We start from the raw sequence: 24,141 nt of genomic DNA, 5'->3' as shown, positions 1-24,141 counted from the left end.
TGTATGTTTCTATGGTTGAACTTATTTACTCGTTATAAAGGCGTATACTCAAATCCCAGTACATAACACGGCAATTATCAACAATAATAATAATAATGGAACAAACTAGTTCTTCAATGCCAAGTACATGCCAAGGTCTCTTGAAAGATAAACAATGAGCAAAACATTCAACTACAAGACAGTAAAACTGGTTTCATTCAGATCTAAAATCGACAAGCAGCTAAGAATAATTTGGTGCCTGACGCCAGGTAAATACAAGCCTAACGAGTAACATTGTGTCAAAATCAGATTTTTCCGATGAAAACATTAGAGTACAGAACACGAAGTTTAACGAACACAGATTCGTGAATGAATTTCGATGCCCTTATTATTCTAGTTGTGAAGAAAGAATGCTTTCTGTCTCCTATAATCTAACAACACTGACCTTTGCGTTTTTTTGTAATTCCTTCTATCATGAAAAGAAAAAAAATACACTTTAACGAGAAAAAAAAAATAATAATATACATGTAGAAGTTACAAAAATCAGAAATTGGAGCTTTATAGCAACAAAGTTGGAAGCTAAGCAATGCATGAACTCCAGATTTCAAGTAGATTGAAGCACGGTAAGAAGATATGGATATCCTTGGCATGTCCCTGATGACTGCCTCTGTCCTAGATCTTCTTGGTCACTGTTAGGTATGAGATTCCAATTCAACACGTAATTAGATAGATCGTAGATCCCGGGGAAGAATACAGATATCTGAAGGGGGATTCTGATCGTTGAAAAGGGCTGGAGTTGGGCCTTTGTAGAACTTGAACCACACCAAATAAATGGAGATGCACTTTCTACTGGTTGCAATTTTCCGACATGGGTTCCGGGAACAGCAGAGGTCACTTTGGTGTCGCTTACTACAGGTATATCATGCCACCCTGCTTGATTTCCAGAAGGAACAGCAGACTGAGGGGTGCCCACATCACTCGACTGCCCACTACTGCTGGGTAAATCCAAGGTGCTGACGTGCACAGATGCAATTGCATCTGATGAATTGCTGATTGTCATGGTTAACTTAACCTCACAAAAGGAAGTCGAAAAATCATGATGTACGGTTCGAGGCCCATCCACTCCCCACGATATTGGACTTATACTTGTTATACTGATAACATTTTTTTCAAGAAAAAGACCAATAGATTAGAAAATTTTAAGCAAGTCTGATGTAGCTTCAGAACATAAGCATTGAGTTTTCCATTAGTCTTACCTGCAACGGCATGCGTGGTGAGAAAAAAGATGCAGTGAATCAAAAATCTCAGAATGAGTCTTGCTCTTTTGCGGCTGGGAGATCAAAATGAAGTCAACAGTATTTGGGTTTTCCTGGTCCATCAAGCAACAAGAATAACAAAATATTAGTGAGTAAAATACCATGAGAAGGCAGCACAATTCCTTTCCTTAATTGTAAACTTGCCAAAGATTTGATCCCTTACTCTAGAGGAAAAAGTAACCAGCTGGGGTATTGCCCAGTAGTTGAAAAGAAGGTATCAGCAGAAGGGTGTAAGAATCAACTAGGCCATGCGGATGGCTGTAATGATCATAATGATACGTGATAGAAAATTGTATCGGTCATGATGCATAGAGAATAAGTATGTATATAACAAGACAAATAACAACCTGATCTGGTATTCCCTGATTCTTTCTTTCATTGTAATGGAAAGCTGCCAGAGGTGGCTTTGATACATCAATAAGTGCTTGGCTGTCATCTAAGGTACACAATCTTAAATCACTTCCAATACAGGAAAGAGATGAGGGCTTATCTTCAGAATCCGCTGATTTCTTGCGATCCTGTAGCAAGTCAATTAGGAAACTTATAAGCAAATAGGTAAGTTTGTAAAAGAACCAACAAAATGTATTCAATGAAAGAACAATTGAAGTTATTGATCCTCAATAAAAACAACAGTGTATAAAGGTTGGTTGCACCTGATGCAAGAAGAAACTCAATGAACTACTGGTACTTATCTTCTCAAGCTTTGGATTAGGCTTCAGTTGGACCAATTAAGTTCCATAACTTTATACTCAACATGTTAAGGGATGCACAAGCCATCTCTCCTATGTATATCTTTTTGTCAAATAGATCATGGGAATTCCAAAACATTGCATTTATTATAAGGATAATAGTGAAAGTTCTGATTATCTTAATCCAGGATCATACTGCAAAGACTTTACACCACGTAGAATTAAGGCTGCAAAAACTCTCAACCCCTGACCAAACTTGGAAAATCCCAATCCTAATCAAATTATCCTTCTTGATTGTATAGACGTCGAGAAGTAAAAAATAAGACCTTCATATGAATGAACAAAGAAAAGTTGAATTCATGTCTTGACCAAAGAGATTAGAACAGAAGTAACCGCTACAAATTGAACTAGCTGCTAGCAAGTGTTAGCACCAAATGCCCCAATTCCGTTCTTTAAAAAAGAGGAAACAACTACAGATGATTCTTCCACTGACCTTGAGCATGAAGAACCACGAAAATGCTTGACCGGCAAATAAGGATTGTGAAGGTAATATGGAATCAAGAGATGGAAGCAATGAGATTTCCCACTGGCGTCCAACAGACGATAACTGACGAACCTGGAAACATTCTGTACTTGTCTGATTGATAACATCCATTCGCACAAGGTACTCTTGCAATCTTGATGGACAGGGACTGATTTGGAATGACACATCCAATGATGGTAAAACCTAATAAAAGCATACAATGTAAGTCTTGCTTATACCTTTAATACAAGTGAATGTAAGTCCCCCTTAACCAGAAAAGGTTATACGACTAAGAGTGTGTTCTATCTTGTTTAACAAATATGCTTCTTAAGTTAGTTAAAGCAATTAGGTGCCCATTGAAAAATTAAGCAATTACAAGTAGAGAGCAAAAAGATAAGTTACTTGGATCTAAAAGTACCAACAAAAGGTTAATAGGGTGTTTATTTTTCCCCATATAAAGTTACTTTGAAGTAACTAATAAGCACCTCTTATTTCGTTAGCAAAAGTAAACTAAAAATAGAATGCTTAAAGTTACTTCTTTCACAAAGCCTCTAACATGGATTCCACTCATCGGCAATCCAGAACTACTAGATCTCCTCAACAATCAGACATTTAATATAGCATAGATAACACAACTAAAAACTGTGCATGGTTGTCTGGTAGGTATTTAATTTACTTAGGATTTTGCAGTTACTAAAGATAACCCCGATTATGAAGGTAATATTAAGGGAAAAAAATAGTAAACGGCAAAAAAAAAAAAAGCAAAGAAAAAATCCTCATAATTTGTTCATATCCATGTATTACCTGAAAATTGTAATGCATCCGAAGAGTGCGATATCTCATGGTACTTGACATATCCTCCATCTCATAGTATATTGTCATGTACAATGATATATTTCCAGGAACAGCAGCTCGAAACCACAGGGACCACAACAAAGGTGTTTCTCCCTGAATTGATACATCCTAAAAGGCACAAGAAAAATATAAAGCTTATTACCAGAATGGCAGAGTGGCTCTAACCGATTAGATTAAGAACGCAATATAGAATGCACAAAACGATTTTATAGACTAACCTCCGGAAACAGAAACACATTTTGAGAAGCTATATTTGGGCTAACATGGGCACTACTTTGTTCAACATCCATCTTCTTTTCTAAGTAATCAGGAAACTTCATTGTCAACTCCTGATTTCCAACCGTTAGGAATCTGGGATGACTAATCTTCATTTTCAAATTCTGCATGACCATAAATTTGATTAGTTTGTGTAGGAAAACTTGGACCCTGATTGGTACTTTACATTGTATGTTGATATATTTATATGCGGGGACACGGGTACTCAAGCATAAACAAAACAATTTTTAGAAAACACAACAAATAGATTTTTGTTGTTCCCTCAAACCTCATGTGACATTTTCATAATCATTTTTTTAACATTGTTTAGTTTTAAAAAATCCACATTTTTAATGTATAACATATATGGTTGTGGAAAGTAAAAACTAAAAGATATTTTCATGTATCAAGCGAGCCTTAGATCCTGAAATCCTGCCAAACGGAACAGAAAAGCTTACATTACCCCTCAAGCATCTAAATTAGCCCAACCACAATAGAGGATACTATCATTCTCATCTGTGGCACTAAGTAGACATCCAGACTAGACAGTAATGTTCTAGGAGCCTACAACACCAGCAAGATCCATACCTTTACCGGAAATTCTGATCTGTTCCTTAATTCCAGGACAAGATGCTGTACGTCTCCTACATATGCCTTTTCAGGTATAGATTGAATGAAGCCTTCAAGCCTGGGTAGACTCTAGATATTCAAAAGAAAAGAATTTGTTCTAGCTCAGTGTCTCAAAAATTCAACCAACGAAAGATGAAGATAAAGGAAGAGCATGCACCTTGATCACTATAAACTTAAGATCATTGCAAGGAGAATGCCTAGCTTTTCTTCTAGCCTTGGCATTTTTTGTATTGATGGGATCACATTCAAATTTATGGACACCAACTACAGAACCTGACAACTTCCATCTAACACCGACAACTTTTAGGATGCCTTCTACTCTGGGAGTAACTGTAAGTCGCACCTGAAAAACATGAGTTCAACAAAAAAAGTTTCCTGAGGATAACAATAGACAGAAAACAAGCAATCTTAAAGAAGCTGCACGAATAAAGAGATAGGCCACACATAATTTTTTTTGTTGGAAATAAAAGAGTTATGCCACACATCGACTAGCAAAATATTTCCGTCACAAGTTCCAATTAACAGAAGAGATTATTAACTTTCTGTGAAATAAAAAAAATCAGAAGAAGAAAACAGAAGAGATCATTAAAGGAGGATAATTAATAAAGTAGATTAGGTATAAATAGTCTAAAAATAATAAAAATGATCATTTTTATAATATAAAATTATTGTACTATTTAGGAGCCTGTTATTATAATTATAGTAGCTTTAATTTTATTTTCCTCTAATAATTCTTGCTCCAATTCGTATTTCTTAGTTAAATCCTATATGAGAAAAGTTATTTAACAACAATAACAAATATCTTTCTGATTTCATTTTTTAAGACAGAGTTAAGTCATTTAATAAAATATTTGATATTTTTCTCAATTTTCTTAAATGATATTTTTTTTGAGATAAAAGTGAGTATCTCAAAACCTTATGTAAAGGACCTCAACCCTAGTTTGTCCCAAAAGCAATTAGTACCAGAGCTAAAACAGTTCTATACCAGAAACCTCAGAACCCCAAGTCCAAACAACCCTAGAACCAACTAGAAAAAAAATCATAATTTCCTAAAACATCAACCAGCCACCAGTTGAAAACCAGTGACAACCAGAGTGCAGCCATCAGCACAGCCAGCTGCCGGCTACCTAGACATCTGACCAGCAATGCACTGGAGCCCCACCACGAAAATCCGCTGGAACCTGTGCTACTCGTCCCTGAAAGTTCGCTTAGGTGCTGACTCTCTTGATCTCGGTGTCCCCACAGCCACGTATCACACTGCCACTAATCTGCAACTCCTGCCTCAGGTTAATCCTACTGTCAAAACCAAAACACCATCCAGTGACTGGAAAATGACATGTGGTCCCCAAGCAGTGATGACCCACAAGTTGGCATCGCAAATCATACTCTTTTTTTAACTTTTCAGGCTAGTTTTGACAGACTGGTTCCTCTAGACTGATTCATATCTCGATCAGATCTTCATTACAAATTCTTGCTTCAATAATCATGACTAGTGTTGAATTGAACACTATCCAAAATACATATAAGGCAGACACTATTTCCATATTCGATATAATGCAACATACAATTAATGCAAGACCGAAATAGTTTTTGGCAAAACCCATGGTTGAAAGGTGGAGCCCTCAGAGATCAGTATCAACAGATTTTCACCATAACTGAATAGAAAGACAATCTGGTGAGTGAATTTTTCAGAGATATAAGGGAAGAAGCGAAGGAGTGGCAGATGGATGTATAAAGAAACCTCAATGGTTGGGAGATCAATAAATATGATAACCTCCTGAGTACCCCATTCGCCCATTGTCCCGGATAGTAGTAACGATCAACCTACTTAGAGTCTAACTAAATTTGGATCCTTTTGGGGAAATCCTTTAACAAGCATTTGACTAAGCAAGAAATTGAAAGTAGCAAGTTTACTTTTAGACATATATGGAAAGCTAATACTCCTTCCAGAGTAACTTTCTTCACATGAGAAGCCAGTAGAGGTTGCATTCTGACGATTGATAAATTGATGAGAAGGGGAATAACTATGGTGACGGGTCTCACTTGTGTAAAAGTTTTGCAGAGACTTGTAATCATATCATTTTATGGTGCCTAATAGTGTACAAGCGATGGTCGATGATTTATATTATATTGGGTATCGGCTGGGTGATTGCTGGTTCGGTCAGAGATCAAATATGGGTGTGGAAGCATAAGTCAGACAAGGAAATGCAAAGATCTTATTCTGCTCACCATTTTCTCAGTGTTACTGAAGGAGAGGAGAGGGTTGAGAATAAGGGAGATTTTGTTAAGATTAGGAACAGATGGTTCCATACCCTTAGATTTTTTATTTTGGTTTATCATCTTTATTCAGTGGAGGGGATCTTATTGACATCTTGGAAGATTTGTAAATATTTGTATACAGGTTGGCACCCTTTTGGTGCCTGTTAATATACTTCATACTTTTATTTTTTAAAAAAAATTAAATTGTTTAAATAGATTAGAAATAATTATTCTTTTATATATAAAACTAATATCCTATTTAGGAGTCTACTATAAGAATATTTATAAGTTTAGAATTTTATTCTTTTTAATATTTAATTTTTTTATTCTTACTAAAATTAGTATTTCTTAGTTAATCCTACTCGAAAAATTACTTAAGAAGCATTATAAGTCCTTTCATAATTTTTACTTTTTGAGACAGTTCAATTATGTAATAAACTACTTTTGAGAATTTTTTCAATTTTTTGTTTGGGTGATGCAGTCATATTATATTTAAGACTTTTTAGGTTTGATGTTCTTTTTTTTTTAAATAAAAAATATAAAATATCAGTAACTACAAGCAACAAGGGGGTGCAACCCCATGTACAAAAATATTTATAGATCAATCATGATATCTATCAAATCACCAGAATTCTCCATTGAGTAGAAAAGTTAACCCATTACAGAAAATCCTATGGTCTCTTCTTAGGTTTGACGTCTAAGAAACCTTAAGCATGATGTGTAAGTTTTTACTCCTAAATTTCTAAGTAGACAAATTAATCTTAGTTTCTCCAACATCAATATATCCTCATACAACGTTGTAAAGGGAAAACATGAAAAACAGGTGGACATCAATAAAAGATAGATGTTAAACCCTTTGAAGCTAAATAGACCCTGTGGAAGAGATCATGAGCCAAACTCTCAAAACAAAGCCATCATAACAATCTGTCCCACAGCAACAGGGAGATTTGGCAATTTTGATATCCATCGGATGATAAATATATGAATTTATTTTTCCCATTTGTAAATCTTCGGTCTACTTTGAAATTATAGGGCAACCCCCATACCAATATAAGTACCAATTAATCCAGGAAAGAGATTGGTGATATAGCCAAGTCGTAACTGAACTCCGCAGGCAAACCAGAGATAAAACTAACAATTTATTCTCTTATGGATTCAGGAGTTGGATAATTACAATTTTCACTGCTTCCTGTGGGTTGCGCCAGGGTGATCCCCTTTCACCATTGTTATTTATCATGGTAATGAAGGCGTTGAATGGTTTAATGGCTAGAGCCACTGACCTGCAACTGTTAAGGGGTGCAACAATGGAGAGGGATGACAATGTTGTCCAGGTATCACACTTTTTCTTTGCTGACAACACACTTATTTTCTGTCAGCCAGAAGTGAGGAATCTCATTCATTTGAGATGTGTTCTCCTTTGCTTCCAAACGGTCTCTGGGCTCAACATCAATTTAAGCAAATCTGAATTGGTGAGAACTGGAGATATAAGGGATGAGAACTATCTTGCTAATATCATGGGATGCAAAGCTGTCAAACTGCCTATTAAGTACAAAGATAAAGCACTTGGGAACCAGTTGTTGACAGTCTTGAGAGAAGATTTAAAAGTTGGAAGAGGAACTTTTTATCAAAAGGAGGGAGACTCATTCTTATCAAGAGCCCACTTGCCAACCTTCCCACTCATTATCTTTTTACTTTGACAATTCCGGTTAAAGTGGCAAGGAGAATATAGGCCATCCAATGTCGCTTTCTTTGGGGTGATGAGAAGGAGAAAAGTAGATAACATTTAATTAACTGGGATGAAGTCAAGAAACCGATTCACCATGGTTTGGGTATTAGGTCTCTTGTTGAGATGAATGTTGCTCTCCAAGGGAAGTGGCTATGGCGATATCAAAAGGAGGGGGATGGTTTGTGGAAGAAAATCATTGCGGCCTGATGGGGGGATGTTCCTGGTGGGGCTACGGGTGGGAGAATGGACAGACCTCACGGGCTAGGCTTGTGGGGGAAAATATTGATGGACTGACCGAGATTCAAAGAATGTACCCAGTGGAAATTAGGTAAGGGTAACAGCATAAGGTTCCGGTTGGATGAGTGGTTGGAGGGAGGTTGCCTCATGAGATGGTTTCCAAGAATTTACACCGCTGCTCAATCCAAAAACATGGTGATTGAAGAAGCTTTAATGTTATTAATGACACATTGGTTTGGACGGTTAATGTTATTAGAAATTTGAATGACTGGGAAGTCCACGAGTATGAATCACTGCTGCAATTATTAGCAGATCAGCATGCCAAAACCAGTAGTGACCAGATCCTGCAGAAACTAAAACAGAATTATGAGTTCTCTGTCAAGTCGTATTATTCACATATTATGCTTGCTGGGCAGAGTCGGAGAAAGGAATTTCCGGCCCTCCAAATCTGGAAAACTAAAGTTTCCCCTAGAATGGCTTTCTTCGTGTGCGAAGCTTGCAGAGAATGTACCTTGACAACCAATAAGCTGATGAAAAGGGGTCATACGGAGCTGCGGAATCTTGCAACCACATTCTTGTATGGTGTCCTACAGCTTATAGCCTTTGGTGCATGATTTACGGGCAGCAGAGTACCAATTGGACCATGGTGGGATTGGTTAGGGAGGAGATTTGGGTTTGGGGTGGTTCGTGTAAAAAGAGGGATTTTGTAAAGATTATTTCATTGACCATTTTTTGAATTCTACGGAAAGAAAAAAATAGTAGAACTTTTGAGATTAAAGAGGTAAAGAATAGTAAATTGAAAAATAGGTGGTTACATTACTTTGACTCTTTTTTGTTAGAACATGACATTATTAGGCTTGAAAATTTTGGGAATGCCATTGGCATCCTAACACAAATGTAAATATTTTGTATACCTTTTTAATATATGTTTCATACTTTTTATTTTTTAAAAAATTACAATTAGAATTGCAGGAGCCAGGAAAGCTATATTTTATTTATTTTTTTTAGAAGAAAAAGAAGGAAAGTACTAAATTTTAATGAAGAGCATGTATATTACTCAAAATAAGGTCCTTCCTGTATATACTTCTTTGAAAGATGTCCAATTATATTCTATTACAGACAGACAGGACAGGAATAGCAAAGTTACAGTGATCTTTAGGATAAAGTTAACTGTTTTATCAGAGACTCACCAGAGTTGTTTCACCACCTCCTAATAAGAAGTCAGCCTCAGACAAAGTAAACAAAGAAATATAAGAGTTCATTTCCCTGCATTAATTTTGAGATGAGAATTAATTTTGAGATAAGAATCAAGGATAAATCAGCAATGACAATTTGATGAAATGCAATGAAAAAACTACATAAATATGAAAATCTGAGGGGAAATTATTAATGAATAAATATCCATACATACCCACTCATAGTCAACTCTTCATGTTCTTCAACATTCTGGAGCTCAGTGCTGGCCACATTGGTATCTACATAATTATCAATATTTTAGCAAGCAATTGTTTACGGAATGAATTTGCAGCTATAAAAACTAAAGAAGAATAAGAAACTATGATTTAGAAAGAAGAAAGATTCGAAAATATTGATAACGACTTACCAGATTTCACCTCATCAGTTCTTGAAGATAGTTCACATATCAAAGCAACACTAGAAATGGAAAGAGAAATTTGAAGAGGATTTCTAAACTCGATATCAAATTGTGTTGGTTCTGCAACAATGAAGAAAAGTAAAATATCAAAAGTGTATGTAAACATAACCTTATAAGCTACATCATTTTCTGTATACAGAGAAAATATAGGGTACATCTTTTCATACCTTCTATTACACATGAATCACAATTTAAAATCAATAGTCAAGAGGAATGTTGCAAAATTGCTTGCAATAATAAACCATTTTCAGTGTAACTGTTGAAACCCAAATCCCCAATTATAGGAATAGATTTTCTAGACTGAACATGTAGTCATAATATTCATGCAACTAAAGAAGTTCTATCTCCAGAAGTAAAATATTATGAATATGACATGTAGATAGTACCTGCTAATATCAATTTCTTTTTCTAGTACAACCTATTAGTCCCTTTAGTTAAACAACTATCAAGCAACATGCAGAATGCTTTCAACCCACCATGAAGCACTACATAGTAATGGACCGGTCAGAAACCTAGCAAATATTGGTCAAGAGAGGTTAATAAGGAGGAAGCAAAAAGTATTCCTTGTCTAAAAACACTGGAGAAGAAAAAGTGAAAAATGGATGATCTTAGAACATGATGTTAAAGAAATTTTATGATTGTCAAAGAAAATTAATTAAATCCTATAATTTACGTATAATACTATCACCTTCATACCTCCAGCCACACAAACATTTGCTTTTTTATAATTTTTTGGCACAAGTTTTGACTGCAAATCCAGCCAGTTAGACCGGGCAGTCGGTAATGATGGAATTATCTCCTCCTCTAATGAACGCCAAACGCTTTCTTTGACACTGGCCTGCAAAATGTAAAATTAAAAAAGTGAAACATGACATTAGTTGCAATTAACTTCATAAATCAGTTGTAACCCAGCAACTAGCAAAAAAATATTTGTTAATACTTCAATTAGGAATGTTAAGATATTACAGACTGCATTAAGTATACAACAGTTATAAATTTAGACTAACAAATTTCATGATGCTAAAACTTTTAATAGTCTAGACTCTGTTTGGTACATGAAACAATTTCTGAACTCTCATTTCTTAAGTTTTTATATGTTTATTCATGTGTTTATTCATGAAAATATGCATGATGGTGTCTTCGTAAAATATGAGTAAATGATAATGAAAATGTAGATGAGATTCAAAAATTAATTTTGGTATTCTCTAAGAAAACTGTTTTTGTTTATACTTGATTTCTTCCCAAACAAACACCAGTACCATGCTTGTTTTCAAAAATAAAGACGTTAATCATAAATAATCTTAGAAAATAAAAACTAGAAAATGTTTTCACGAATAGGAACCCATGTCACTTGTAATGATTTAGCACCAAAATTGGCACAAGCTATTTTCTCATCAGTACATAATTTATTGTCCAGACTACTTCAATAATAATAAGGCAGAAAACATCCATATAACGTTTATTCCTTTTATTGATTCACTTTAAATACATCAGAAATTGAGACAAGGGGTCTATACTAACCCTTTTCTGATCCTCATTCACAGTTAATAGCAAAACCGTTAATTATGCGAACTTTATCGTTTCCACGCATGCCAATCACATCTTATTCTGATGATGATTTTGAATATTATATCATGTGCAGCGCCGCATGTCCCAGACAAGATAACAAAAGAAGCACAGAATATCCTAGATAGTGCTAGCATATACTATATATGAAGATTTTCATAATATACATAGATATTACACTATTCAAAATGATAAGAAATCAAACAACATAATGAGAGGAGGGGAGAAGTAGTGTGATGGTCAGAGAGACACAATAACCAGAGAGTGATCTCGGTAAATAATAAGAAAACGAACACACAGTCAAGGACAACAAACTGGCATATTCAACTTACAGCTGCCTGCGATGCATAAGTGCGATGATCTTCAAAAACAACCTTAAGTGATGAGATATTGATAACAGGCAACTGAAGCTTTAAGACCTCAAATGTCTTGCCAGTTTTCTAAAATAATGAACAAAAAGTACTATTAGAACCCAAAAAAATTCTTCACCTTTAGATGAAGGAGAAAAAAAGAAATATCTTCATTAATACTGTAAAAGCTAGCTGCATATGAGAAAAAAATAAAAAAAGAAACATCATCATTAATATTTTAAAAGCTGACTGCATAGGAGCACCCAAAAACTGAAAATTTGAGACAAGAAGAATCTGCAGCAAATCAATTATTCACGATTTTCAGGTCCATTTGGCCTGGCTGGTGCTTATGCTGTTTGAAGCTAAAAATGGATTTGAAAATAACCTTCAGGAAAAGCAGCTTTAAGGTGAAAAAAATATAGTGTTCAGTAAACTTGCTCTAAAAACCGCTTTCAATACCAAATGCAGTACAATGTCTAATTAGTTATGTTATATATTAATAAAATGCTAATAAATCTTGAAACGATAAAGATTACATAACTAAAAATTTAATTATTACAATTATTTAAATAATATTAAAATTTTCTAAAAATTATTGTAATTATTTAAATTGATTTTAATCTGATTATTTTATTCAATATAAATAATAATTTTGATTTACTATTTTTTAATTTTAAAACAAAAATTATTTAAATAATTTATAAAAAATATTAAATTACAGAGATGAATGAATATTATATCTTTATTTTATAAATATTAAACTAATGAATTAGTGAAACATTAAATTAATGAATATAATCATTAAAAATAGTATTCAATTACTACAGAACAGGCCATTCTAAAAAGCATCAATTTCTTCAGTAAAAAAAAAAATGCATCTATTTCTAGCTTTAGATTCACTTTTATGAAAAGTCAAAAATAGTTTGTGCTTTTTTCTAAAAGCACTTCTATTTTTTAGTGATTTGTCTAAAATATGCCTTTTAGCAGCAGAAGCAAAAGCAAAAGCAAAAGCAAAGGCTCAGCCAAGCAAACTCGTCAAAACATCAGTTAATGGTATAACAAGTAGCACAAAGAAGAAAATGACCCCAAGGAGACTACTTAATGCACCCTATGATGCCGGGGCAACAAGGATATAATCTTCTCCAGTAAGCATCAAGCAAATCAAGAAGTTGTCCACACCTGAACAGTATGAAGAAAGTCTCTCAGAAACAGCTCTTGTGTTGCTTTTGATTGTTCAGAACAAGCCAGCACGTTCAACATATTAGCCACAGCAACATCATACATTCCAAGAGAAGCATACCACCTAAAAATTTTCTCATACTGTGAATTTCGAGTATGTTTACAAGAAATTCTTACAGAAGCAAGATGAATAGTCTTATAACTTACTGTCCAATATGGAAGTGGACGTGGTCCTTGATGTGGCTCCACATAGTCCCTTTATATACAGAGATTGCATTTCTATATGTACGAATTGCATGTTTAATCTAGAGATAATGGAGGACAGAATTGTTAGAATACAAGGTATTTAAACCTGTAGGTTATTGCATATTTAAGTAAATATTATACCTGGTCACATTTTTTATAGCGATCACCTGAAAGAACAAGATGAAATCCATACTTATGTAGCATTGGTGGTTTCGACAACAAATAGCAATAAGATGATTGCTCCAGCATCACAGCTGCATGTAAAGTTTCCTATAAAAAGACATTGTAAGGAGCAAATAATGCATTCACATAGTATGGTTTTCAAAATATGAGCATTACCTCACCACAAATGCGGAAGTAAACAGTAGCAGCTTCCTTATACTGATCTCTAGATTTCAGCATCTCCACCCACCAAAGACCACACCTGGTAGCATGCCGTAGACCAGATGATCCCATTTTCTGCATGAGCAGAAAACTCAATAATTAAACAACATTTTGAGAAATTACAGTTAGTTATTGTCAGCCACGTAAGATTAACAAACTTCACTAAGAACAGAAACACCGAGGAAGTGTTTATTGAGAGAGGAACACAGGATAACTTTGTTATTTAAATCATGTCATTAGACAGTGAGATATAAGATGTTGCATGTCATAAGAATCCGTTTGCTTTTTCTTTTTCTTTTCTTTTAATAGCATCATGCCATTAGATAGTTTTAGGAAGGTTACTATGACTAAATCTCTTAAAAAGAGAGCAGAGTGCCTACTACTTCATTCCAGAGCATCAAAGAACTAATGAAACCAGTCAAAACTAAGATACAATAAGATAATCAAGAGAAGTAAACATACTAAATAAGTAGTAAATGCATTTTCCATGCAATATTCAGCTTCTTTTCTTGATTGATCTGAAATGAAATATGTAAGTCCCATCATTTCCTGCAAAACCAAGTGAGACGATTTAGCATGCGCTAACAGGACAACTTCCCGATAACAAGACATACGGACTAGAACAACATTAGAGGAATTTTTACAAAAGAAACATAGTAAGAAAGTAGAGATTTTGTAGAGCAGCATGAGGACCAAAGAAAAGTTCCTAATAATTTTTGTAGATGCAGAATTCCAATAGTATACAACAAATAAGCACCTCAGCATGTCACTCCCAAAACTTTCCACTTCAGACTTTGCTATCCATGTCCACAAGGTCAGCAAATGCACACCAGTCATGCAATATGAACATATGCGGACTTTAGAACACTTGTTATCAACAAATTCCCTTCCCATTTAGATCCATTTGGAAATCTAATGCTCCCCCCAGGATTTCTTTCTTTACATGGCAAGCTACAAGGGAAAAAATTACGGACTTTGGATAATTTGATGAGAAGAGGCAGAACTTTGGTCAACAGATGTTTCCTCTGTAAATGCAATGCCGAGAGCTGTAATCATATTCTTTTATGGTGCCCTTTCTCTACAAACTTGTGGTCCATGATTTACAGCTTGATGGGTATTAATTGGGTTATGATGGGTTCTATTTATAATGAGCTTTTGGCATGGGAATGTTTAATATCCAACAATAAAGCTGCTCGCCTTATTCCCCTTACCATTTTTTGGATTGTATAGAAAGAAAGAAACAATTGAGTTTTTGAGGGTATAGAAGATACTCTTATAAATATTAGAGATAGATGGTTGCATTATTTTAGCTCCTTACTTTTGGGTCGTAATTTATTATCCTAAGATATTGAAACGGTTGTTGATGTGCTCATTGATAAATCCTTTTGTAAATGGGCGGTACCCCCTTACTATCCTTTTATACTATTCTATCTTTTATCTCAAAAAAAAATATTATCATATGCAGACAGACAGCTCAACATTCAGAAAACCTATGTTGACAAGAAAAACCCACAACTGCTGAAAATTCACTACAAGGCATCATCATGAATCCAAACTCAATACCAAAAGGAATTGACTTATGATGTTGATGCAGAATGGGTTACAGATTACCTAAATAAATTAGAAATTATAATTCTATTAAATATCAAAGTACTATACTAGTTAGGAGTTTTAGTTTTAGTAACTTTAAGGTTTTAGTTTTATTAATATTAGTATTTCCTATCCTATTAGTAGTATTTGCAATCTTAGTAGACATAGTATCTCTTATCATAATCCTACTCGAAAGAACTTATTTGGTGCGCTGAGAACCGTTAAATGTTTTGTAATCTCCTTGACGGCATCACTCAATTATTCAGTAAAGTACTTTGAGAACCATTAAGTGTAATTTAAAAACTTTTTAGGTATGATGTCTAAGAAATTCTAGGTGTGATATCTAAGTTTTTATTCCCAAACTTTCAAGCAGACAAATTAATCCTAGTTTGTCTTATACGCATTGGAGTCACTTAGTGCACATTATTTAAAAATAGACCCATGCACAACAGAAGAGAGAAATTATTCAAATATAGAAGAGACATTGATTCAAATGTAAAAGACCCATGCACACCTTAAACCATATATTATAAGCCACTAGGCACTGTAGCAGTAAGTGATTACAAGATTCAGCCGATTTCATACACATTAGCACCTATTAACCATGATCTTGCCTCTCCTCATCAACTTATCAATGGTAAGAATACATCATGGAGTCGCTTCCCAAACAAAAAATGTAATTCTTGATGAAGCCTTCACCTTCCATATCTGATGAGCCGGAAAATTGACGTTGTCTCCACCAACCTTGACCAAATAATAAGCATAGAAAAATTTTACGGTAAACACCCCATTCTTATTCAATTTCCGCTTCACCCTATCTTTATCATTGCTCAAATGCACCTTAAACATAAGGAGTAACGTCTCAAATTCTTCAATCTCCCAGTTGTTGAGGTTCCTAGACAAAGTCAAGTCTCATCCTCCATTATCATCCTCATCTCTGAACACCTCCTCCACCAATATATTTTTCTTTTGGGTGATTGCATAAATTCTTGGAAATTGATCCCTAAGACTACCCCTTCCAATCCATTTGTCATCCCAAAAGTGAATGTTACTACCTCTCTCAAGTTCCCAACGGACACAATCCAAAAATTAATTCCCAACGGACACAATCCAAAAATTAAGTTCTCCCCGCCCCATCTTCCTCTATAAACCCATCCCATGAGATCTCACCATCTCACAAACAGGCCTTCCCCCAACTTCTCGGCCCCAACAAGCCTCAATCACCCTGCTCCATAATATCATCTCCTCTGAAGCGAACCTCCATAACCACTTCCCCTGCAAGGCCTTGTTCATGTCAACAAAAGATCTAAGCCTCATGCTCCCTCTCTCCATTGGCTTCTTTAGTTCATCCCACTTCACCAAATGGTATTTCCTATTTCCTTCATCATCCCTCCAAAGAAAATGACATTGAATATTTTCCAGTTTTTTTAGCAATTTTCACTGGAATAGTTATTGCGGATAAGAAATATACAGGCAGGTTGGTGAGAGTACTTTTGATGAGCATTAACCTTCCACCTCTAGACAAATAGCTCTCCAATCCCACGAGTCTTCTCTCGAACATCTCAACCACAGAGTCCAAAGTTCTTACATCTTTATATTTAGTCCCTAAAGGGGCACAAAGTACTTGATAGACAACTTCACACGTTTACACCCCAAAACCGCAGCAAGCTTCACCAATTCAGATTTATTCAACTCAATGTTCAACCCATAAACAGCCTGAAAAGACAGGAGGACACATTTAAGGTTCAAAATCATCCTTTCATGGGGTTGGCAGAATACCAAAGTGTCATCAACGAAAAATAGGTGCGATATCTCCACCTTATTATCACCTTTTCCCACCATGCAGAACAAAAAAATATTATTTGGCACAAATTTTCAATTAAAGAAGTTTTTAGCAATAATATTATTATTTTGTATTTTTAAATTATTTAGGTTTACTTAGGCATTATAGTATATTAGTTTCCTATCTAGGTAGATTAAGTATTGCAGAAATTAGAATCTTTTAGATTTCTTCTTTTATAATTTTCCATATTAGTTATAATGAATGCCCATATAAAGATGAGTCCAAGAAAGATGAGAGAAGAGTAAGTAATACAGAAATTAGAATTTTTTAGATTTCTTCTTTTGTAATTTTTCATGTTAGTTAGAGTGAACACCCATATAAAGGTGAGCCAAGAAAGATGAGAGAAGAAACAATGATGAACTAGGACTGCCTTTGCGAAGGTTTTATTCCTCGTTATCTCTCTCTGCTTTTTTTTAACGGTTATTATTTTGCCCAATCTATCTCGTTCATTCTACTTCTCTTTGTATATCTTCACTTTAATAACTAATTTCCTCTAGTAAATAGGTTGGCACGCCCTTGGTGCTAATATTAATATACACTTATACTTTTATCTAAAAAAATAACTAATTTCCTCTAGCTATCTCTATTTTTATGATTCTCACTTAAATTTCCATTTTTTTTTTGTAAATTACTTGCTAGAACAATTAGTCTAACTGCTACTTCCTGCATCACAGCATCATTGGGTATATTTCAGAAACATAATCATAGAATACCTTCACATATGGAGTTCATCACTTCTTATTAAACCCATAAAAATGTAAATGTGAGAGAACCTATGAACCAGAGACATAAGACAATGAGACAGAGAAAGAAACAGAAACATAGGCAGTGAGAGCTTTAGAATGGGTGGAGCAAAGATCTAAAGGTACCTGCACCCCAGCAAAACGTTTCCAGGCTTTATCGAGCTTGTAATCTGTTGAAATCAGGCGATAGCTTGACAAAGCAAGTTCATAATCTTGTAACATGAAGCCATAGTCACCCAAAATTCTTATCTGAGATTCAACAGAGCTGAAGGTATACCTTCAATATTAACATGAAAAACAAAATGAGGAAAATGCAGAAAACAAATGAAGATGACACTTCCTTCTCAGGGGGGAAACATAAGTGAGAGAAAAACAGTGAAGAAGTAAACAAGGTATCAATAAGACATACATATGACCATAAAGAGAGTCAGGTGCATCTTCTTTCCCTTTTCTCCACCATAAATTTTTAATCTGGTTTCTAAAACCTTTCCTTGTTGCAGATACCTAAAATGGAACATGAAAAGATGAGTAAGATTGAAAAAGAAGTAAAGAGAGATTAATAATATACCAGAAAGGTAAGAACTTCCCCAACTATGAACTCATAAAAGAACCAGGAGTTCTGATACCTGTTGATTAAGTGCACGTACTTTCTGCTCCATGTAAGGAATGATGTGCTTAGATGATAATTCTTGCATGAGATCTTTGATCTGTCTCAAATTACAAAAACACATAACTCCAGTCAAAATACCCAACTATTTATTTAAAAAATCCTAATCATCTAGTTATGAATACCATCTATGGACACTTAAAGAAATGGTAAACATAAAGTACCTCATTAATGTCATCAGTACTAAGGGAACAACCAAGCGTTCGACCAGCTAAAGCATCAGATTTCTGTGACAGGTACATGAGAATAGTCTTACTGAATTGAAGCAATAACACACACCAACATAGAGAATTACGAGATGTCATCTTCCGAGGTGTTTATGGAAGAGAGATGACAGTCCAAATTAACTTACAAAGCAAGCCCACGGGTTGTCCTGATGTTCTACATGTCCATCTTGAGAGGAATTAATGCATAGTAATTGGCAGTCATTAGGACCAAAGGTGTTTTTCATTTCAGTCAAAATTCGAGTTGCTCTGCAGATGGAGAAATGAATTCAATCAATCGACATGTTACATTAAAATGGCCCAGTTGAAACAAGGAAAATACAGTTTAAGTAAGAGTTATACTCTGCAGATGGAGAAATGAATTCAATCAACCGACATGTTACATTAAAATGGCCCAGTTGAAACAAGGTAAATACAGTTTAAGTAAGAGTTATATAATATTTTCTACTTCGAATCAATCAAAGTGAAACTCAAGGCAACAAGGGGTGCCAACCATGTAAGAAAGAACAAGGCCACAAGTTGATCAAAATATCAAGAAATTAAAATTCTTACTAAAATTAATAACAGAATAGTAGCATGCAATTCAGGTGAATGATCCACATTGTGCAAGATAACCCACTACAAGAAGTCAATAATTTTTTTCAGAAGAAAACTTAATATATTCAGAGAGCACCAATGACGTACAATCCGCGTATAAAATATTTATAACTCTAACAAAATGTCTATAATGTCCCTAAGATTTTTGGCTAGAATACAATGGTTGACTCTTGATAGAAAAACTTAGGGTCTGGCTGAATCTTTAAAACTATCAAACTTAGATTATCTACCCTCAACAACCCTCTTGTTCTTCTCTTTCCAAATAGCACAAAAGGTACCAATGGGATAAGCCTAATAGATGCTTACAGTTTGGATGCCCTTCCACATCCATCCTCGTCTCTCACTGTACCAAATATTACTCAACTCAACCCCAAACAAGAAGTCTATAATTACCAGGATCTCAATACGCCTGAAAGCACAAACTGGATCCCACCCTTTATTTCACCTTTTAAAAGATTAGAGTTTATTCACAAGAAGAATCTAAATACACCCTGAAGCATACACAAGATTCCACCCTTTAATTTCACCTTCAGAGAGAGAGAGAGATTTTATTCTCAGCATTCAAAATAGTGATCTAAAATCTCCACATAGAATTCTGTGGATTTATATTGAGTATTAACTCATTTAAAAAGATTATTGTTCAACACAAAAATCCTGGTACAGTGGGAGGGATTTCTCAAGAAGTCGCTTGTTGGTATGGTACACTTATGTTTGGCCTTTGGGCATTTTTCTATAAGACTGCATCCTTGTAATTTCCAGTTTCTTCTGTAAAACATTAGATAAAGGAAAACCCTAATTGTAAGACAATGTTCTTCATGCTGAAACATCACAGACCATTTTATTACCAATATTTTCTCCACCCATGCTAAAGCTCAATTTGCAGTGAATTTTAAGCCAAGAATTTTATTTCAAGAAAAACAAACCATCTACATCTCATATGCAGAGTCCGCCATCAACAAGTCATCAACCAGTAACTTCTTTTGACATAGAAAAGCAACTTGAAGTGTTTGAACCCAAGATCTCCAACAAATCATCAACGAAAAACAAGGCTATACAAATAAAAGCTCTGAAGAAAAGTGCAACACCACTTGAACCTTCCAATTATTTACATTCCAGTTTAAAGCCACTCCCAAAAATTTTTTCATTTCCTTTCCCCAACCCCATTGAATATGGCATTCTTTCTCTGCTACAGCTAAAAAACCCCCAAATTGATTACCAGAGGACCTTATATGCACACATGGTGAAATAAACCGGAAACTCGCTAAAGAACACTCACTTGAAGCAAAGGAACTTGTACCTTGAGCTTCCCTCCCAATATTAGACATTCACCCACCAGGTCCAGCCAAAACTTGGCTGACACCACTCCTCTCCATAACTCCTCCTCTTGAACCATAAATCAACACAGGCCCATAACTCTTGCCAATAAATGCAAACTGCCCCACTTTTTCCAACCCAAAGCTACTTCCCCACGAAAAGAAGGAATTGTTTATCAAATGATGGTTTTTTATTGTAATTATTCATTCACTGCATGCTTCCTTCTACATCCCCCATCTTAGTCTTACATGCCCCATCTTAAGTTCCTACATCTTAGTCTTAGGTTCTTTTCTAATCCCCCATTCCTCGGTTTTAGCACAGACAACAATCTTAGTTCTACTTCAACAATAGGTTTTTATGATACCTGATCACTGAATAGGTAATTGAAAGTAGAACCACTTATTCTGACTTCTGTATGATTAGTGCAAAATAAGAAAAAGAAAGACCAGTATACTTCTCTGAAGTGCCATCTTGATTATCATGGACCAATAAATAATGCTTCAAAAGCTTCGGGTCCATTGCACCATCATTAAGAAGAGAGGGCAATTTGTTGGGGTTGAAAAGGTCAACAAATCTGCTGATAGGTTCTTCATCTTTTGAAGATATGGCCAAAAGACCTAAAAGAAAAAAATATATATACATGAACTTATTTCGTTCAAGAATATGTACATGAACTTAAGTCTGCTGTATAACCAAAAAAGAAACACATATAATTAAAAGAATACAAATTTCCAAGAATACTCATCCGGTTCCATCCCATCCCATGAATGAAATATGAAACTTACATGCCACAGGATGATCAAAAGCTTCATGGTCTGAAAAGGATAAGGTACGTACAAGCTCCTTATTAAAATATCGAAACCAAGTTGGCAATATTTTAGATTCTGCACCTGCAAGAGAAATTGTACCATACATTAACTTAGAAGAACTCAAACATTTTGCACATAATCAGCATAAAAACCTTAATGACAGGGAAAGGACTTTCTAGAACATACATAATGGAAGAAAAAAGAAAGGGAGACCTGCAGGAAAGCAGTTTAAAAAGAAAAATGCTATAGTTTTGGAGCTCAATAATCTGTCATGACAGAGGGTAACACAGTACACTTACTATCGAGTATGTCCTTAATTTGAGGTGGATCCAAACTCAGTTCAGAAAAATCTTCCTCCCCAGCCTGGGTTATAACCTGCTTCAACCGCTCCTTTGCTACCTGGTTGATCTCCAGTTATCATAAGATATAAAGGAAATATAATGCAAAATAAGAAGAGAATTCCTCTTCCTTAACTAAAATGGAAATATCACATTAAGGATACATTTGGAAGAAATAAAAAATTTTGCTTAATGTATTTCGGAATTTGTACTTAATTCAATTAAGATGACAAAGGAATTGATCTCACACAAATTTTTTTTTTTTTTTAAATAAAGATCACACATAGAATTATATGTGAAATTAGAATAGTATATCCTAAATTCTATCAAATTTTAAATGGGCTGTTTCATTCCACATGAAATTCTATTATAAGGTCAATCTTTTTATCCTAAGAAGTATCTTCAACATCTTTTTAGTTGAGCTAAGTGAGAATTGTACAAATGATTTTCACAAAATTATAAATTGTTTCCAAACATAGGCCAACACTATTTCAATTGCGCAGCAACGCTAACATCCAGAGTTCAACCATCATAGTAATCCAGGTGGAGACACCGAATTTAGCATCATACCCAACTCGAAACAAAGAAATAAATCTTAGCTTCAAAGATCTTTAGCTTAACTTCAAGCACGCTAAATTAAACTCTCGGAGAAAAAACGTCTGAATTACCAGTTGCATGTAACAAAAATCTAGCATTTGAAAAATGACCCTAGTCTAACAAGCCATTTCCTGCGTGTAAATTACTTAAAAGAAATAAATTCGAAACTTCTAATTTCTACTGCTCCTGCCATTGTTCCATCATCTAATGAACACATCATCTTGAGAAGTACCTCTAAATCAGGTTGCCGAATATCGGATGCATAAAATAAACGTAACTTGAACTTCTGTAGTCTGTATGGTTGGTCACTAGATGTCCGTACGGGCACTGCAGCGTGAGCAAAAGAATCCAACTCAAAATTCAGTACCGAATTGCAAACAGAAATAAATATACTTATGCATAGGCATATGAAACCACGTTTATACATAGGGAAGGGAAATAAGGAGCTCACCGTCGATGTTGTTGAAGTTGCAGAAGGGACTTAGCATTTCAACGAGGGAGAGGCCATTCTTAAGGCAAGCTTCTTCGACCAGAGGAGTGCAGAGCACCATTACCACGGGGGTGATCTCCTCCTGTAACATTTTTCCAAGTGGCGTGTTAGCTGGATCCACCATATTTGCTCGTTTTCCGATTTAATTTCCCCTTTTTTCCCTTTGGGAGTCCGAATTGGTGACAATCGCGAGCTCTCTCCGTTTGGGATCTCCAATGGCTGCGCTGAGTCCACTGTCGGCGTCAACTGACTCAACTCAGCTCTTGCTATCGATATTGATTCCTCAGGGACTTAGGCCGATCGGATTTCTCTCTCTCCCTCTCTGCGGTACCAATTCGAATATCACAAATTTACAGGAGAGAGAGCGGAATGGCAGTGAGCAGTCGCGACGGAGAAGAAGTGGCCCGGTTCGATATTAATGGACCGATCCAACCTCTGACGATCCGTTGGTTCACTTGAGATTCGACTATAAAAGCCCATCCATAATCCATGGGCTCACTGGTGCCATTTTAATTAAACAAATAATTCATCATGAAAATAAAACCTTGACCCACACTGTAAAATGAACTCAGAAATAAATTTATAAACTCTCTTGCAACAATTGATTTTTGTCTCACGTGAAAATAATTTGTTAATTCATAAATAAATTAATTTGTACGAAATAAAATTTTAATAATAATAATAATAAGTAATAGTCAAATTATATCATATATATATCTCCAGACATTTACATAATATAAATATATAATTAACTTTTTAAATATAATGTTCGTAAACCTATTTAATAAATACATCAAATAGTAGATGATAAAATTATTAATTTATTTTAGACTATATTTGGAATAAAATAAAAAAATAATTTTATTCGCAAATTTAAATTAATTAAAAATGATATAAATTGGATTAAAAGGAAAAAAAATCAACTTCATATATAATTTCATATAGAATTTTGACATTTTAATTTTAAATTGTATCAATTTTGAATATATTTTTTTAATATTAAATGATATTTCATATAATATACTGTTCGTTTGTATTAAATATTATATTATATTATATTTTATTAACTTAAACTATAAAT

General features: G+C 34.7%; 1 protein-coding gene across 3 annotated transcripts; it reads right to left on the bottom strand.

Annotated features, from left to right (window-relative positions):
- Window positions 1-273: 273 nt before the first annotated feature.
- LOC110810549 (Tetratricopeptide repeat (TPR)-like superfamily protein) lies at window positions 274-23,453 on the bottom strand. 3 transcript variants are annotated; one of them, XM_088210230.1, is made up of 28 exons: window positions 23,022-23,452; window positions 22,803-22,897; window positions 21,935-22,034; window positions 21,612-21,716; window positions 21,281-21,443; window positions 19,044-19,164; window positions 18,856-18,918; window positions 18,651-18,731; window positions 18,434-18,528; window positions 18,151-18,301; window positions 14,311-14,397; window positions 13,804-13,923; window positions 13,606-13,734; window positions 13,426-13,523; window positions 13,219-13,342; window positions 12,022-12,129; window positions 10,820-10,961; window positions 10,073-10,183; window positions 9,881-9,944; window positions 9,660-9,735; window positions 4,405-4,590; window positions 4,206-4,316; window positions 3,581-3,742; window positions 3,312-3,470; window positions 2,478-2,711; window positions 1,643-1,813; window positions 1,236-1,348; window positions 274-1,133 (listed from the first exon to the last, which is right to left on the bottom strand). In XM_088210230.1, the coding sequence occupies exons 1-28, from the start codon at window positions 23,182-23,184 to the stop codon at window positions 584-586; spliced, it is 3,882 nt and encodes a 1,293-aa protein (XP_088066356.1). In that variant the 5' UTR covers window positions 23,185-23,452; the 3' UTR covers window positions 274-583. The 3 variants fall into 3 exon arrangements, 2 of the variants coding, with proteins under 2 accessions (XP_088066356.1, XP_088066357.1); XM_088210231.1 differs by having other exon boundaries at window positions 13,606-13,718; window positions 13,809-13,923; XR_015814187.1 differs by lacking the exon at window positions 274-1,133 and adding an exon at window positions 1,459-1,553 and having other exon boundaries at window positions 23,022-23,453.
- Window positions 23,454-24,141: the final 688 nt, after the last annotated feature.

This window comes from Carica papaya, chromosome 8 (genome assembly GCF_054855325.1).
Source record: "Carica papaya isolate Zhongbai chromosome 8, ASM5485532v1, whole genome shotgun sequence".
Taxonomy (NCBI): domain Eukaryota; kingdom Viridiplantae; phylum Streptophyta; class Magnoliopsida; order Brassicales; family Caricaceae; genus Carica; species Carica papaya.
Note: the sequence above shows the minus strand (reverse complement) of the source record. Positions and strands in the feature narration are given on the sequence as shown.

Excerpts from the sequence above, each read along its gene's own strand:
- LOC110810549 (XM_088210230.1), bottom strand. The coding sequence starts at position 23,184 with ATGGTGGATCCAGCTAACACGCCACTTGGAAAAATGTTACAGGAGGAG. Across the intron at positions 14,398-18,150 it reads AACGTTTTGCTGGGGTGCAG|GAAATGATGGGACTTACATA; the intron begins GTACCTTTAGAT and ends TTGGTTTTGCAG. Across the intron at positions 9,945-10,072 it reads AACTGATGAGGTGAAATCTG|ATACCAATGTGGCCAGCACT; the intron begins GTAAGTCGTTAT and ends ATAATTATGTAG.